The sequence below is a fragment of the Mirounga angustirostris genome, unplaced genomic scaffold (assembly GCF_029215605.1).
Source record: "Mirounga angustirostris isolate CCGP_5_RB_7025 unplaced genomic scaffold, mMirAng1.0.hap1 SCAF_3, whole genome shotgun sequence".
Lineage (NCBI taxonomy): Eukaryota > Metazoa > Chordata > Mammalia > Carnivora > Phocidae > Mirounga > Mirounga angustirostris.
The window spans coordinates 105,982,770-106,000,950 of record NW_026991711.1 but is presented as its reverse complement, the minus strand read 5'-3'; the positions used below and the strand labels follow the sequence as shown (position 1 = coordinate 106,000,950).

General features: G+C 38.1%; 1 protein-coding gene and 1 non-coding gene across 2 annotated transcripts in view; both read left to right on the top strand.

Annotated features, from left to right (window-relative positions):
- NXPH2 (neurexophilin 2) overlaps nucleotides 1-4,588 on the top strand; it is a 114,985-nt gene extending 110,397 nt beyond the window's left edge. The window contains exon 2 of the mRNA XM_045868940.2: nucleotides 2,088-4,588. Coding sequence (XP_045724896.2) covers nucleotides 2,088-2,831 — 744 coding nt within the window. The 3' untranslated portion in view covers nucleotides 2,832-4,588. The remainder of the gene's footprint in view (nucleotides 1-2,087) is intronic.
- Nucleotides 4,589-14,187: 9,599 nt separating this feature from the next.
- On the top strand, nucleotides 14,188-14,324 carry LOC123839937 (U4 spliceosomal RNA). Its single transcript, XR_006789801.1, has one exon. It is a non-coding gene; the product is annotated as a U4 spliceosomal RNA (small nuclear RNA).
- Nucleotides 14,325-18,181: the final 3,857 nt, after the last annotated feature.

Sequence of the window (18,181 nt, the reverse complement as noted above, 5' to 3'; positions counted from 1 at the left end):
ATGTCAGTTGGACCAGACTTCATCAGTCAGTTCTTAAGAAACTCAAGTCATAATTGAAGCCAGCACTGAACCCCATGGGCTAGTAGCAAAGGATTTGAATGAGATTTGCACATTGTAATTAAGAGTATTCAAAATCAGGGGCGTCTGGGTGGCTCCGTCGGTTAAGCGTCTGCCTTCGGCTTGGGTTATGATCCCAGGGTCCAGGGATCAAGCCCCACCTCAGGCCCCCTGCTCAGCGGGGAGTCTGCTTCTCCTTCTCCCTCTGCCCTTCCCCCCATGCTGTCTCTCTCTTTCTCTTAAATAAATAAATAAAATCTTTAAAAAAAAACACACAAAAAAAGACTATTCAAAAGCAGGAAGCTAGCTACAGTGTCAAAAATACCCAGAATATTTTGAGCCAGAAATCCAGAGTAAGGATTCTTCCTATCCTGGTGAATATACTCACCTTTCGACATCAGCAGAAGAAAGAAGTATCAACTCAGGATACCTAAACCCCTAAGAAGGTGGATACAGATTTATGTTCTCAAAATAGTAAGACTGTGCATCATTTCAATTTGCCCTTCTGCCAAATCTTAGTAATTTAAGGGGAAAATTTTTTTTAAAATACTAGGCATTAAGAAGAAGAGCCTTCAGGAAATTAATCAGAGGCAAATACATATTATGAAACCCACCCCACCCCCACCTCCCCACCCAGAGTACACAAAAAGAAAAAACCCGCAGATACATCGAAGTCCTTGGTTCCTGACTCTAACCTGGTCTTGGGGACAAGGTATAGTGAAAACGGTTTTCACAAAGCTGTATTAGAACTTAAACGCCTAAAGGTCCATGGATCTATAGAAGATAACCTCATGTCATTAAGCTCTACCATATGTTCGAGTACAATATTTATAATCCAAGCTGTGTCTTCTTTTTTTTCTCAAAAATTGGACTGAAAGCAGTAATTTTTGTAATAATCTGAGACAAGTTGTACCAGGTGCTTTGCCAAGTTTGGAAGGGTTGGGGAAACAGTTCATAAACACAGCTTCACTTCTCTCTCATCCTTTTCATCATGCTGACAGTTTTCTGGAGAATCATTACCAGAGTGGTTTGTGCCATTAGAGATAAGAGGCTATCTGTGTTTCCACTAGAAACCTCTATTTTCCGGACTTTATAACTCATCCATAAATATTCACTCCAGGCAACAGTTTCATATATAATGATTCTGTCCCTCAAAATCAATATTGGCTTAACTAAATGATTTTTAGAAGTTATGAGGACTCTTACACTACAGAAAGAAGAAAAAGAAACATCAGATGCAGATAAAGTACTATGGTTCAGTGGGTGTGATCCGAACCACATTCTGTGGAATCCATAAAACATTTGTATTCTTTCTTAGCAATTCTTTCAGTGTATATAATTCCATTGTAATAAAATTTATTGGATAATCTGTAGTCTTATTAATTCAAAATAGATGTTTCCGATTTGTTTCTGTTTCTTTAAGGACCACAAAATTTGAAATTATGTTTTTTCAACTAAAACTTTTGTAGAACTTTCTATTACTATCCACGCTCCTTTTTTTGTTACAGAGTTTGAGATGGAGTTATATCAAAAGCCATGAAATTATTTGACATAAGCCTTTGAATATAAAAATACTCTTACTATTTCCAAGTATACTTAAAAGAGACTTACCAATATTTTACATTCAGATGGTTTCTAGCTTCTTGGTAGAAACCTTCAGCATTCTGGAGTTGTCTTCTACCTGAAAGAGAAGACTTCACAAATTGAATGTTTCTATCAAATGAGATACCAAAATATATTACTTCCTCTAATCCAGAATGATAGTATTGTAAAGATTAGGAAACAGGGACTAAAACCACATCAACCCATTACAATGCAATACTTTCTTCCTAATTTGAATTTTGCACTCACGATTTTATACTGCTTGAATAGATGCTCATCTTGTTACACTGTTGAGGCCAGCTGTGTGTGTGAAATGCTATTTATCAAGAATTGAAGTAATACTGCAAGCACTTCTCCTGTGCTTTGGCTTTAAAATGTGTGCCCAAAGCCTAAACTCAAATTTATTTCTCTTTCTTCTTTTCAAACAGCTATTTTGTGACAGTAAGAAGGTGGTGCATGCCACAGAGGGGCTGGACTGGGAAGACAAAGATGCTCCCGGGACATTGGTTGGAAACGTGGTGCACTCAAGGATCATCAATCCTCTGCGCCTGTTTGTTAAACAGTCTCCAGTCCCAAAGCCTGGACACTTGGCGTATGCGGACAGCATGGAAAACTTTTGGGATTGGCTGGCCAATGTCACGGAGGTTCAGGAGCCATTGGCAAGAACTAAACGGAGGCCGATAGTAAAGACGGGAAAATTTAAGAAGATGTTCGGGTGGGGTGACTTCCATTCCAACATTAAAACTGTTAAACTCAACCTCCTCATCACAGGGAAAATTGTTGACCATGGAAATGGAACCTTCAGTGTTTATTTCCGACATAATTCCACAGGCCTAGGCAATGTTTCAGTGAGTTTGGTACCCCCCTCCAAAGTAGTGGAATTTGAAGTTTCCCCGCAGTCTACCTTGGAGACCAAGGAATCCAAATCTTTCAATTGTCGCATTGAATATGAAAAAACAGATCGGGCGAAGAAGACTGCCCTGTGCAACTTTGACCCATCGAAGATCTGCTACCAGGAGCAAACTCAGAGCCATGTGTCTTGGTTGTGCTCCAAACCCTTCAAGGTCATTTGCATTTACATTGCCTTTTACAGCGTTGACTATAAACTTGTGCAAAAAGTCTGTCCTGACTACAATTACCATAGTGAGACTCCATATTTATCTTCTGGCTGAATCTTTCCACAGTGATATAAACGAGAGGTGAATATATATTTAATTAGAATGACCAAGAACCAAGCCCAACTCTTCATGGTAAAGGATCCCTTTTGTTTCTGGCAGTGAACCTTAGTTCCCTATTAGGTTTTCAAATTTAAAAAAAAAAAGAAAGAAAAAGAGAAAGAAACACCTTTAAACGTGAAATGTGTTTATTTCGGTCGTACCTTAATCCAAAAAGTCAAACTGTGTGTGAAGCCATCTCTTTCATGTAGGATGGCTAAGTCCTAGAAATACTGTTGTTTCTCTAAAAGCAGCATCAATGCTAGCAACATGTAATGAGAAAGAACCAAATTATGCATGTGATAAACATTGCTTGCTCTTGAAATGAGCCTGCCTTTGAAATATGTTTTGGAAGGTTACCTTAAAAATAGCAGATTCAGTAAAGTAACTGAAAAGATTGCATTTGATAGATGAATCACATTTCTGCCATCAAATTCTTTTTTTATCGCGGTCTCTCCCCCCACATCTGTGCTGTTATTGATATGAGAGATGAAGGGGTAAATTTGTTTCACAACTCATGTGCGCGGTTGCAGTGCCCAGTCGAACTAAACACATTGTTATCTGAGTGAGGCTGGGGTGTGACTTAGACACTTAGCCCTGTGTTGGTCACCATCTTTAGGATTCTCATCCGAGTAGTAATATTGACTCATTGGGAAAGCGAATCTGGATATATTTTAAGTCAGTCCCACAATCATGAAGATCATGATGTTTTTAGATTCTTTTGCCAAATTCAATGCCGTGAGATTGCCAAAAATACCGTAAGATCTGTATTCTACCTATAACCTGTAACCTCATTCTATTCATTTGATAGTGTGAGTTTATATACACACATAGGTCATCTCTGAAATTGAGAGAAAGTGACTCTTCCCTAGGCAAGGACAGGGGGGAAAAATTGGAAGTGGACTGACAAAATTCCAGGATTATGGTTTCCTTATTTCTAGCCTCCCAGTTCAAGTCCTCTTTGTGTTTAGTTAATTATTTGAGTGAGGGATCAAATTCTATGTGGAAATAAAGAGTATATTTAAACATGACTGATTATTAAGTGCTAACAACCAAGATACCTGGCTCACCAGGCTTTTGAAATCACTTCCAAATTAATGTGGCTTCACAGTTGGAGTCCTTATCATCTTCTCTGGATGGGGTTGGAGGGGGGCGTGAACAGGCATCCTGTGACGTAGAACTGGATGAACTTTGCATCAGCACAGAAAGAGGGTCTGGCTGGCCATTAATAAGGTTTCTAGAACTCTTAAGACTCAAGGAGTGGTTACTGTTTTTACAGTAGGTGTTCACTTTTGCCCCTTTATTTGTAAAATATCAGTTGAAGTAAAACATTAAACTGAAAGAAGACCAGTCTAACCAACAAAAATGCTCTTACTACATTGTTTGAAGAGCCAACAGCTCTGTTCTCTATTCTGCATCTCCATTCCTTTGTTTACTGGTGATCTCTGTACAGTGTTTGATTTTGTCTTTTGTAAAAAATGTACTAGGCTTAGCGTGTGGTAGTACAGCTTGCAGTTCATAGGTGCTTTTGTAATTTTGTGGTTGGTGTGAAATATTTTAAGGCATCTTTTTATTTTCATCTAGAAACAGGATTAAAATACTATTTATTGTAAAATATGTGGGAACCATATATGTATATATACTTGGAATTTTCTGTGTACAGAGAAAGTATGTGTACACATTTCTATGTAAATAAAAAGAATTTGCTAAATCTGTCACATGACTTCAGGGTGTTTTTTTCTAAGACTCTTCTTGGTTTCATTCTCACAAGGGTTTTTTGTGTATGTGTGTAAAACACCAAGTGAGCATTAAGATTTTCCTTATGTATATATCAAACAAAGCACCTTGGCTATGAAGATGTTAATGTAGAGTAAAAGGATAATTCATATAAAGTACTTGGCATATAGCCTGGCACCTGGTGAGAACTCTACGAGTGTGAGCTTCTATTATGATTGATATTAATTAATATTATTATTACAACATGAAATATGATTAAGAACTCTCTGATGTTCAAATGTTGAGTGATATAAACATATCCATGCAAAGGGTAAAAATGGAGATCACCGTTTACACAATTCTTAGATTTTAGCAGGGTTTGTGGAATTAAAAAAAAAAAAGAAAGTTTCCCTAGGCATATTTTTTAATTGGAGTAGAACATATGCCACATGCATTTTTAAGTCATAATTTCATTTCAAAGACTACATAATTGTCAGTAATGGTACTTGGCACAATATAAATCAGATCCCATTTAAACATGCAAATGCATACATTTCTACAAAACCATTTTTGCCTTTGAATATTGCAATTGAGGGAAAGGACATTCATGTAAGCTAACTTTATACTCAATTACAAATTCTTCAAAAGTTAAAGAATAGATGCTTTTAAAAACGAAAATTTAATCATTGTACACCTGAAACTACCATAATGTTACATGTCAATTATACTTCAATAAAAAAATTTTTAAGTTAAAAAAAAAAAAAACAGCAGAAATTTAATCTTCAGGGAGATGTTGGGCGTCTTTCTGGGGGCTCTCCAGGCTTGCTGCTTACTAGAAAGCAAACTAGTTTGAAGACCTTTTCACCCTCAGCAGAAACAATCTTTTTACTCACCACACTGAATCAGGAGAGAGACCATATTTCCATGACTAAGAACAATGTGATCACACCAGCCACAGACTCTATAAGATCTGTGGAAGGGAAATGAGAGAAAGAGCCTGTGGACAGCACGCAGCAAAGCAGCAATCAGTAAAAAGGGAACAATTTTCTTCTTACTGCTCGGTACTTGGATTGCGATACATTCTCATGATTAGAATAACAGCAACAAAGGATGTAGTTCTCTGATACGACCACCCATAAGAGCACCTGATACATATTGCATGATAGTCTTTAATCTTCATTCTGCAACACCTTTCTTCTTTACTTTATATGACTCAGATGCTACGTGCTACATTTTAGGCATGATTGCTATGTTTTAAACATTCCACAATCTGGCTAATTCTGTCTTCATTCAAGACATGGTTCTGCTGGGTTGGAGCTGCAGTAACAGTTCCCAGAGCGAGCCCTGCTATTCAGAGTGCGGTGGGCAGATCCGCAGTGTGACCTCTAAGCTTGTTAGAAATGCAGAATCTCAGGTCCTAGCCCCCGACACACTGAATTAAGAGTTTTCCTTTTTAACAAGATCTGCATGTGACCTGTATATACATTTAACAACTAAGAGAAGTATTTCCCTAGAAAGTCTGATTTAGTGAATGTACTACAGGGATCATATACTTTTTATAGAAAATCTACATCTTTTTTTTAACCTTTAAATTTTTTTTTAAGTATAGTTGACACACAATGTTACATTAGTTTCAGATACATAGTGATTCAACTTCTCTATACATTATGTTATGCTCACCATGAGTGTAGCTACCATCTGTCACCATGCAATGCTATTACAATATCATTGACTATAGGAATCTACATCTTTTTTTTTTTTTAAGATTTTTTTTTTATGTTTATTTGAGAGGGAGAGAGAGAACGAGCAGGGAGGAAGGGGAGAGGGAGAGGAGAAGCAAACTCCCTGCTGAGCAGGGAGCCTGATGTGGGGCTCGATCCCAGAACCCTGGGATCATGACCTGAGCTGAAGGCAGATGCTTAACCGACTGAGCCACCCAGGCGCCCAGGAATCTGCATCTTAATAAGCATCCTAGGTTATGCTGGTTCAAGTAAGCTTCTGAAAATACTTCCCCAAAAATAAATAAATGAATAAATAAAGGAACAGACCATTTTAACAACAAAAATTAAAGTCATAGATTGATAATCAAATAAAAAGTGATCAACCTAATATTAAGATATAGAAGAGTAATATTTCAAAGAGAGTGCAACCTGCCTATCTTGTAGTTCAGCTCCCTCATTTGACAGAGAAGGAGACCGAGGCACATCATAGTAAAGAATATGCCCAGTAGTAAGTGGCAGACCCAACTGAAATGAGGGTCTCCTGACTCCTAATCTCAGGTTTTGATACATAAAAAAAGTAATTGAAACTGATATTCAAGACAAAACGAAAATAACTGCAGTGAATGTATAACAAGACACGATGCAGGAGGCAAATGAAATGTTCTCCCTCCAAAACCGCCAGGGTTTTAATTTCCCTATGAACATAAAATTTTTAAAAACTAACCACTATAGAAAAATAAAGTCAGGATAGAGCGATTATATCCAAAGATAAGAGTCCTGGGATATATTAGAGGTATGACTGGCTAAGAATTAACAGCAGTAAAACACCACATTTGGCAGAATTTTCCAGTGATTGTAACACCTGAAAATATATTTTCATAGAACTAGGTAAATTGTGTGAAATACTTTAATTGCCTGAAGGTCCAATTTTACCTTATAAAGAATCTTAAATTAATTGGTCTATAAAATAGAGAATGGAGTCATGCATTTTTAGTTGCAGTAAAAACAGTTAACCCCAGTTTAATTAATCAGAACTTTCAATGAATGGAAATGTAATATGTGCAGTTGTAAGAGACAAATCATAGGGAAACAAGGTCTCCTTAGAGATGTGTTTCTTCACAAAAATCTTATAGAAGATAAAGGGTCATTTTATATTTACCTTCATCTCCTACCCCATATGGTGAGCTCCGGAATCCTAGGCATGTAACCTCTTCTGCTTCATTTTTTTTTTTTTAAGATTTTATTTATTTATTTGACAGAAAGACGCAGCAAGAGAGGGAACACAAGCAGGGGGAGTGAAAGAGGGAGAAGCAGGCCTCCCACAGAGCAGGGAGCCCAATGCGGGGCTTGATCCCAGGGCTCTGGGACCATGACCCGAGCCGAAGGCAGACACCCAATGACTGAGCCACCCAGGCGCCCCACCTTCTGCTTCATTTTTAATCTTCCCCTTTCTTCATCCAGCTCAGCTCCTTCATAAATAGTATGTAATCTATTCTCAAAAAGATTGAATTAACTCTTTTGTGTCCTCGACATCACCTAGCTGGTATAGAGTGGTTACTTGATCAATATCTGTCACTTGATTTTTTAAAAAATTTCAAGCGCAATATAAGGATTAGTCAAGACCCACTCTTCCCACATAACACAAGAGTTATCGTGCACCGTTTCTAACATGAACACATTGCTCCAGCTGAACGCAATGCCCATTGAATGCTAGCTCCCAGAACTACAGAAACATAAAAGCTGGAAACAATTTTAGAAATCATCTGGAATACGTTTTGCTTCTTAGATAAAGAAATGGAGGCCTGATGAGGTTTAACAGCATGGTTGTTATTGTCCTTCCTGCCTGGCTAAAGCCATTCATTCTTTTTTTATTTTTCCCAATCATCCACGTTCCCCACATTTGTGACAGAGACTGTCAGCGGCCCACCAGAATGGACCTTCCTCCTTGTCCCATTGCACTAGAAGGTCAAGTACATGTCTGGCCAGCTAGATTGTGTGCCCCTGCCTCTCATGCAGTGAGCTACAGTTAATGGAATATGGGAGGAAGGGAAGGGATGTGCTCATTCCAGGAATAGACTCAAATAACAGTGCACTCAGGCGTCTCTGTGCCCTCTGCCCTTTGGCTGCCTCAGAAAGATGACCCGAGGGTCCTGAGATACTGAAGAGTGAAGGAGGCAAAGCAACTGCCAGTCTGAGTGCCCTTCCAACCATGGAATAGAGCCACCCAGCTAACAAAAAGCCCACCCTGGACTGCGACGTAAGACTTAAACCAATATAGGGGCGCCTGGGTGGCTCAGTCGGTTAAGTGTCTATCTTCGGCTTGAGTCATGATGTCAGGGGCCTGGGATCCAGTCCCGCATCGCGTCAGGTTCCCTGCTCAGCGGGGAGCCTGCTTCTCCCTCTCTCTCTGACCCTCCCCCATCTTGTGCGCGTGCTCACTCTACCTCTGTCACGTTCTCTCTCTCAAATAAATAAAGAAATTCTTTAAAGAGAAAAAAAAAGAAAGAAACCAATATATCCCCCTTGAAGTCACTGAATTATTAGGCTGGATTTGTTACTGCACCTCAGCTTGACCTAACGAATACAAACACTGCATAAAATCTTCTCTGTGGACTCGAGCCCATTCTGATCTCCATCTGTTTAAATTGTGTCTTTCAGTCTATGCTAGGCATTGCAGTAATAATTCTGTACACACAGTTTTAGCTTGTCTTATTATCTGTACTTCTTCATGTGTCCTAGAAAGAAAATCTTTCTGGGAAAGCCAGAGATTACATTTTGTACTTAATTTGAATGTCCCACAATGCCCAGATAAAGCCATTGCCTTTTAAGTGGTATATACATGATAAGTTGCATTCAAAGATAACATAGGAAGTTATTTACTTGAAAAATTGGTGTTAAGAATGACCCACATAAAACAGTGATGGAAAATTCTTAGAATGAAACAATTTAAGGGTCATGCTAATTCTACTTCACCCACTGAGACAGGGAAGAAGTCTGTTTTCTATTTTATTTTTTGTTAGTAATCCACTTACATGGATTTATAATTCCCAGTTTATCGACACAGTAGACAGTGTAAGACCTCTCTCCTACCCCTTTTCTATAGCCAGCCTTTCCCATCTCGAGAGGAAAATCATAGTATAAACTTTTTGTGTATCCTGGCAGAGATATATTAATATGTTTTGGAGTGTTTGAAATGATTACAAATGTTTTCTTCAGTTTTCCATGATGCTCCCTTTGGTGTGTATTCTGGTTAGCTGAAGCATTATGATGCATTTCTTTGCTATTGTTTCCTTTTTAATTTCAGAAATCACTTTCAAATACCCAAATTTTTAAAATTAAAAATGCTATCCACAATTCCATCACTGATAAATCTATTCTTCTATTTTCCTTCTCATCTTTATCCACATATATGGGTATGTGTGAATATATGTGAATAGCTTTTATGTAGTTGTAATTATGTCCAGCATGGTAATTAATAAATAAAGCATTATATCTTATCTATAAACATAACTCTTGGCTGGAATAAAAAGACACTAAGAACATTTCCTGAACAAACCATGTAGGAATTAGTGTATGGCTTAATGCGAACTCAAAAATGGGATACCCTGGGACTAAGCATGTAATGGGAAGCCCTCTGCCTTCTCTCTTTTTGTCTTCTACCCTATGACAAATAGAGTGTAGAAGCATTCTAGTCCCTGAAACATAAAACAGTTCTGCAGAACTTGCTGTGTCAAAGAATATATTACAAAGCTTAATTAAGAGGATCCCACTCACAGTAGAATCCAGGAAGCCAACTCACTCTCAGAGCCCCTGTGGCATCTAACGTGGCAAGTGGAGCCTGTCATTATGACAGTCCCACCCCACTCATTTTCTGAAAGAACCATGCAAATCATAGTATTATAGAAGGGAGAGTCTTTACAGAGAAAGAGAGCTAATGTCTATCAATGCCTGCTATGGGTCCAGTACAATCCTAGATACTTTACAAATAAGCACAGAGTTTAGAGTTAGTGTAACCTGGATTTATGACTTGAATTTGCCACTAGCAAATTCACACGTAGCTGTGTGAACTTGAACCAATTACTCAACCTCTCTGAGCTTGGGGTTTTTTTTAATCTACAAAATGAAGTTATATGCCTGGCTCATAGTGGTGTTGAGGTTAAAGTAAGTATCACATAGATTGTGAACAGTAAGGGATGACAAGAACTTTAAAGCACAACCCTTTTTTTATGATTTTTTTTTTTTTTGCTACCAATACTTTTATACCTTGTGGATATGCCAAAGTCAGTGCAAATGATTAGACTTCATTGTTTTTATTCAAAATCCATCTCCAAACTTACCTGGTATCAGTGAAAACATCCTTATTACGAGGCTCAAAACTGTATATGCAGGTAGACTGGTAGTTGGACTTCTCAGGTGTCTGCAGAGAGGTATCTACTTAAGGTGTATCCTTTCTTTCTGTATTTGAGAAAAAATTTAAATGTAGACATAGTGTCTTGTATAAAGAAAATCAAAGATTTTAAAAACAAGAGATAATTGTCTTCATAATATTCATAATATAAAGCCCAGATTTCTTTTAAGTAGAGACTCGATATTGCCCTAAACAGAAGTAAACTAATTTTACTTAATGAATAAAAGCTATTTAACAAAATAATCATCACAAAAGGAAAACTTTTAACTAAAATGATGTCCAGATATAGTGGGCACCTAGTGGATGATCTTGCCAGCCCTTCTTTTCCTAACAATTTTATTTTGGTATAATCGACCTAGTGACATTGCTGGATCCCAGCAGCTATTTTGTACAATATGACCTTGCCCATTGGATTGTTTCAGTAGCAATGGGAATGAGCATCTTTTGCCCACTAGGCCAGTCAGAAGACTTCTCTAGGAACTTAGAGTTGGGACCAAGAGACAGTTCATTGTGGAATATTACCCTTAAAGACTGTTGGCCATGATGTTTTCTAACATACAGGTAAAGAAGCAAATGAAGTTATCCTATGAAAGAGCAAGAGAGAAGCAAACAGAAAGGAACAGAGAAGAGAAAAGGCAAGTCCTGAGAGTACTTAAGTCTCTCATTCTGGTTTATTTCCAGGGCAGGCTGCAATCTCTGCCTTTGGGTTCAGTAAGTCTACTTTATATATCATTGTAATAAATGTCCTTTTTCCCCCCCTAGAGATAACTGTATTAGAGTCCCAGGAGAAAGCAGAATCACTCAGTCTAAGAATCCGGTGGGAAAAGCGTATATCCCCATTTGTTTGACTTTAAGCTTAGTCAAGTTACATTCTTTGGGCACTCAGATGTGAGTAGACTTGACTTTTGCCAAACAGAAGTTTTACATGTAATTGTGGGGTTTGGGTTGGGCTCTTCCTTGAGTTTCTGCCCTTTATCATGAAAACATTGTATCCTTTCAGCCAGGGATCTGGAATGAAAAGACACCCAGGATTTGAGCCACAGCTGACCCAGAGCCCTCATGTTACATGAGCAAAAAACCAGTCTATCATTTTAAGCTGCTGAAATTTTGCCTTTGTTTGTTAACACATTAAAAGCTGACAAATATCGTGATAGATGCACAACAGCTGGAAGCCATCACCATCATTAGGCTAAAGAAATAAGGAAAGAAATAGTACGCTGATTGCCAGCCGGAGCTCGAGTAGTAAAGAAAGGGCTGTGTGTAGCCTGGTGGGTGTGGTGGTGAAAAGAATGCAGCCACCAACTCAAAGAAGAACAGAGGGAAGAAATGAACATCCAGATCTTGCTCTCTTCTTGCCCTCCTTCATATCTGACAGCGCCTCCTATTGCCGAACCCAACCAGAAGTCGATCAACAAGATAGTCCAAGAGAATGAGTCCCCAGGGCTCAGCATCCCAGAGCATAGAGAAACACAATGGCAGCCACTAACCACTAGCCAAAATGACTTTGGGTTGATAGACAGTGGGAATGGCAAGTGCAGAATAAACCAGGAAATAGCTCAAATAGATTTATACTATATGCAACCAAGAGTCCTCTTAATGTGAAAGATAAATTTGACTTACATAAAGAATACGTGAGAGAAACATAATGATTTCAGATAAATCTCTCCATAGAAAAGAACATAGAGACCACATGTTACTCCTGGGCTATCAGCTACCTTACTGGGGGAAAACAACTTGATGTGAACAGGAATCACATTGTATTAAGCAGATTCCATGATCCCTAGCATTGTTCCACATACTTTATATGTTGCATAAGTACTTGATCAGGACAATGATGGTGATGATAGATTCGCTTCCCTTCCAGCATCAGTTTAGGTAGTGTATTTCTATTTTCCCTGATTATTCAACATAGGAAAAAACTTTGTACTGTAGTACTCAAAGATTTTAGGTAAAGAAAAACAGAGAGCATTATTTTGCAAAAGACAATCCTGAGATGTGGGATTCTACTAGTGATTTATTCTGCTACGTCATGGGAAAATAAATGTCCTTTCCAACTGACCGAGACTCTTTTCATTTGTCAACTATTGATCCCCTCCCACAACCTCTCTTCTTAGCTCCATGATTCTTCTAGAGGTTAAACCAATGAAGCCCAGTCCCATTTATTTCTTCCTACTTTATGCTGTGGTATCACCATCGATAACATCAGACCAGCCAGCCACTCATCTTCGGTTAGCAACACAGTGGCAAATCCTAGCCAGAGAGAAGTTTTTAGAGGTTTTCTAGGCATTTCCTTTCAGGACCCAATAATATAAATTAAACCTTGAAAATAACTATAGAATGCATATTTTAAAAAAGTATTTCCTTTACATTTTATGTCTATCCACAACTACATTGCCCCTTTGTTTGCCATTCTAAGAAAAGCAAGAAGGAAAATCTAATAAGCATGAGCATATTGTATGTTAAATAGGAGGTTGGTAAGTTACAAGAGGAAGAAGGAAAAGAATGAGCCAAACTGAAGGTCAAAGAAAAATCTCCGTGACTCACAAATGCCATAATCCTGATAATTTACTTCTAGGGTCCATGGACACTGTTTCCTTTAGTTTTAGTTTATTGAATCCTGCTGAAGAACTTATTGCTCCCTAAAGGTTTGTACTTACTGTTTCTAATTCATGAATCATTGCTTCCTATTTCTGAACTATTATGCAGAGAGGCTCATCTCCCCTTTATATCCTCCCATAAGTTTGGCATGGTTCTGAATACCCAGGTGTTCAGACTCCTCCACAAAGACTTAGAATACCCAAACACTAGCATATACAGTAGAAGCAAGAGGCCAAAAGAAAATGCGCCTGTCTAAATAATTGCTTTTGATTCCCTTAGATGGAAGAGTGATTTTGTCATTTGAGAGATATCATCATTTGAATTGTACTGACTTTCTTGTTAAACTGGAAGCTACTCAATTAAAAAAAAATTTCTTCTCAATTTCTTTTCTGGTCTATGAACTATTAATAGCAGTCATCTGCTCTTAGTGATGCCTGACCAATGTTGTTAATATACTAGTAGATCAGTCTATCTCTCAATTTACTGATGCTCCAACTTGTCCAAGAAATTATTTAAGGTGGCTTACAGGAATGGATTTTTTAACAATATAAACTACTATAAATCAAGAATAGCAAATGAGTTTTATGCTACATGAAACTTTATTGTTTGGTAAAAGAGGCCCAGATAGGTCTAATGGCTAATAAACTGAGTGGTACATTCAGTTAGCAGTGTCTGCCCTGAGTGTGGGAGGGGAAAATATGGATATGCCATCCTAGTTTTTTAATGCAGAAAATGAAGCCAAGCTTCAAATGAAAATATAAGTAAATGATTATGTGCTAAAGGTCTTCCCAAATATGACACCAAGGCAGAAACCATAAAGAAAGATGGTAAAATTGATAATTGAATTTTTTAATATTGGAACAGACCACCCAGCTTTGTGCAGTGGCAGTATCGTAGCCAATGAGGTTTATCCGAGGCGCAATTATTGCTAATTGAAACAGACCACCCAAAAAAGATAAAAATATTTGCCAATACTTTTTTTTAATGTGAGTATAGTTGACACACAATGGTACATTAGTTTCAGGTGTACACACCTAATGATTTGACAAGTTTATACATCATGCTATGTTCACCGCAAGCATAGTCATCATCTGTCCCATTATAGCTCTATTACAGTATCATTGATTAACAAAACTTATTAAACAGGCATTCATACCCTTTAAGTCTAAAGACCTCTTCTAGATCAATAACCAAATTATGGTCTTCACAATTAAATATGGACAGAGAATATTATCAGCTGCACCTAATAGAAAACCCAACTTATTATGGCTTAAGGAAATGGAGGTTTTATTTTTCTCATGTAATATAAATCTGGAGGTAAGTGATCTGGGCTATTATGGAAGCATCATGATGTAATCTTGCCAACAGGGACCAGGGAGGAAGGGATGGATGAAAGAAGGAGAAAAAAACTTAAGAGGGATGGCAGGAGGAAGGTTAGAAAGAAAAATGACAGTAAGTATGTGAAAACAGTTTTCTTTCTCATCATTAATCGAATTAATACAAACTAAGGTATTTTTTTTCACATAACAAATTGGAAATTTAAAAACAGATTTTGATATTCAAGTTAAAAGGTATACAGGAAAGAAAAGTACGCATAGTCTGCCTTTCCTGAAGGCAATTTGGCAATATCTTCAAAGCCTTTACGGTTTTGCTTATTCTTTGACCCTGCTAGTGGACTGCTTAGGAGCAAGTCATAGATAAGAGCAAAAACTGAGCAACAAGGATATTCACTGGAGCACCATTACTAATATGAAATACTAAAACAATGGAGATTTTCAGATAGGACACTGGTTAAGAAAAATGAGGCACATCTATGCAATAGGATTTTGTGTAATCATCTAAAATGATGGTATGAAAGAAGATCCTGTTGGGACAAGTTCATCAAAGGCAGGTGAACAGTAGCTTACAAAGGTTATTTTTAATTCTTTTCAACACATAAAATGGTGAGCTTTGGGATCCTCAATATTTTATTCCACAAGCATGGTTGCAATAGTTTGAACCTCAAAATCATTGATTCTAAAGCAGAGGAAATCAGACAGCTGAACTTCACCAAACAAACTTTCAATAAAGAACCGATTGTCCACTTTTTGGCAATGCTATTTTTTGATGTAGTCTACAAAACGAACTGTTTTCAAAATGTATGCCAAGGGAAAAAAAGTTATTTGCAAAAAAGCATCTTTTTTTCCCCTCTCTGCCTATCTTTAGCCCTCACCCAGTAGTCATGGTGCTTGCTTTCCACACTACACATCTGCAGACTCGTCAACATGACCACCTTTATGAAACTCAAAAACCTCTCTCTTATTTGCCCTCTCTTGTCTTTTCTGCTTGTCCTTCACATGTTCCCCACTGACCCACTTCAGTGAGCAACACGGCACCCCCCCAGTGGAGGCTGGAGCCACTTACACTAAGCCACGACCCCCCTGCACCCTGCGGGTTTATCTCCACTAGGGCAGGGCCACCTAAAATCTGCGCAGCCGGCCCCTCCCCCAGAAGACCAGCACAAACCCCTGGCACACACCAAGTCTACTGATCATAGAGTGCTGCAAAACTTCAGCTCTAGGGGAAATAGGGTCTAGCTTCTTTTAACAAGCAGACCAAACACGCCTAGTTAAAACTTGCCATAGGGTGCTGAACAAGGTCCAAACACCCCCCACTGCAGGCAAGGAGAAACTCTGCAGAGGACCAAACTGAGAGAAGGAGCAGCCAAAACACATGTTCCCCATGTTTCATACTCTCAGGCCTCCTCATCCATTCCCATGCCTCTCCTCAAATGCAGTACAATGTATTTGTGCTTCTTTTTTAAAAGTTACCCTGTAGCAGTCATCTTCAATGCTCTTCTTGAGTTAATGTCACCCAAGATCACACCAATTTTCTTAGTAATCATGTAGGTTTACTATCAACACAAACCCCAACACAAATCATGTAGGTTTACTATCAACACAAACACTCAATACTTTCATATATCTGTCATCCTAAACATGCAGAGTTCCATTTGCTTTGGCCCCAAGGTTCCATATGTTTTGGCCCCAAGGTTCCAGTTTAATGCTATCATATTTCAACATATCACAATAAAGCATTTTTACTCATGGAGGACATTTACCAAAAATGATAACTTTAGTTAAGAAATAAACTGTAGCCTTCTTTCTGGTAAAAATCAAGAAACAGTTGTTTCTTCAGGTCTTTTCTAACTCAATTTAATAAAATTCTATCAGCTGCAAATGAAAGAATAGTCACCTTGGGACGCCTAGGTGGCTCGGTTGGTTGATCGTCCCACTCTTGATTTGGGCTTAGGTCATGATTTCAGTGTTGTGAAATTGAGCTCTGTTTCGGGATCCATGCTGGGTGTGGACACAGCCTGAGATTCTCTCTCCCCCTTTCCCTCTGTCCCTCCCCCTGTTCTCTCTCTCTCTCTCAAATAAAGAAATCTAAAAAAAAAAAAAAAAAAAAGAATGGTCACCTTTCTCTTCACTGCAGTGAGAGGTGAGGAGAAAAAAGACAAAATGCAATTAACTCACTCACAAATAATATGTGTGTAATAAACAAGTGAAGGATAAAACATTTCAAAAACACATCCTGGTGTTTCCCCCACTGAAAATTTTTAACTCTTTCATCCCCAAACTTCCCAACTGATTCATACATAGATCCTGTCTGAGTATCAACATAGAAGATCCCACACTGAATATTAGCACCTTAGTCCAAGGACAGGTCTATGAAACTACAGATCATCAAATATTATTTTTACTTGATTTTCTATGAGGTGGTAATGAATAACACAGTCTATAGCACAATAGCTGTGTCTAGAGACCATGTGCTTGTTAATAGATGTTGTCTTGAGATGCAACCTTAGTTACATGATATCTGGCCAGGGTACAATGTAGATGCAATGGTAAAGAAGGGATAAATAATTTGTATAAGCAAAGCACTGTCCTTGTGACTAGACTGTCAACTTGTTCGGACCACGGATCTTTTTTTCGTTGTTCTTGTTCATTGTTCTTCCCTATCACTTAGAAAAGCTCCTGACCCCTGGTAGGCTCACTTACTTGTGTTATATTCAATTGAGAATAAGAGGGACTACCTTTTGGGTCCATCCGTTTAGGACGATAATCTTAGAATTATTAAAAGTCTACCTTTCAAAATGGTTCTTTAAAAGCCTAGGTGATGTATCTATTAGTCAGTATTCCAGCAGGAAACAGAAGATACCCTGAGGAGGTATTTTGAAGAAAATTTAATAAAAGGACTATTTTTGGAGGTGTTGCAAGGGGAGAGGAGCTACCAAGGGATATTGAGGTACCCAGAGAAGGCATCGGTGGGAAATGCCTACTATTCTTCGGCCCAAAGGGGAAGGAAAGGGAACAGTGTTACACAAACCCAGTGAGTTGGAACTACTACAGAAGAAGAGATGTTTTAAATAAGAGCTGGAACCACAAAGGGATGAAGACACGCCAGAGTCTTAGCCTGGAGCAGAAGGAAACAGAGAAAGAAATATCCCAACATCTCTCTTCACTTTATGCACTTTATCTATTATAAATAGCTATTAAAAATAATAATGAGATAAACATCTTTGTGCATATTTTTATACCTCTCTGATTATTTTCCTAGGATATATTCATAATGGTAGAATTGGTTGGGTCACAGGCCAAGACTGTTGAAATATGACTTGCCCTCCAGGAAGAGTGTACCAATTTATACTGTACAACATATCCTTAGTGTATGACTGTGCTGTTTCTTGACATTCTTGCTAATTAACACCCTCGCCTCCAGGTGTCAAGTTCTCTGTCACCTTTATTTTCTATTTCTATTTCTATTTTTCTATTTATTTCTATTATATGCTCTTCATATTCCATTATATGGTATGTATTCTATTT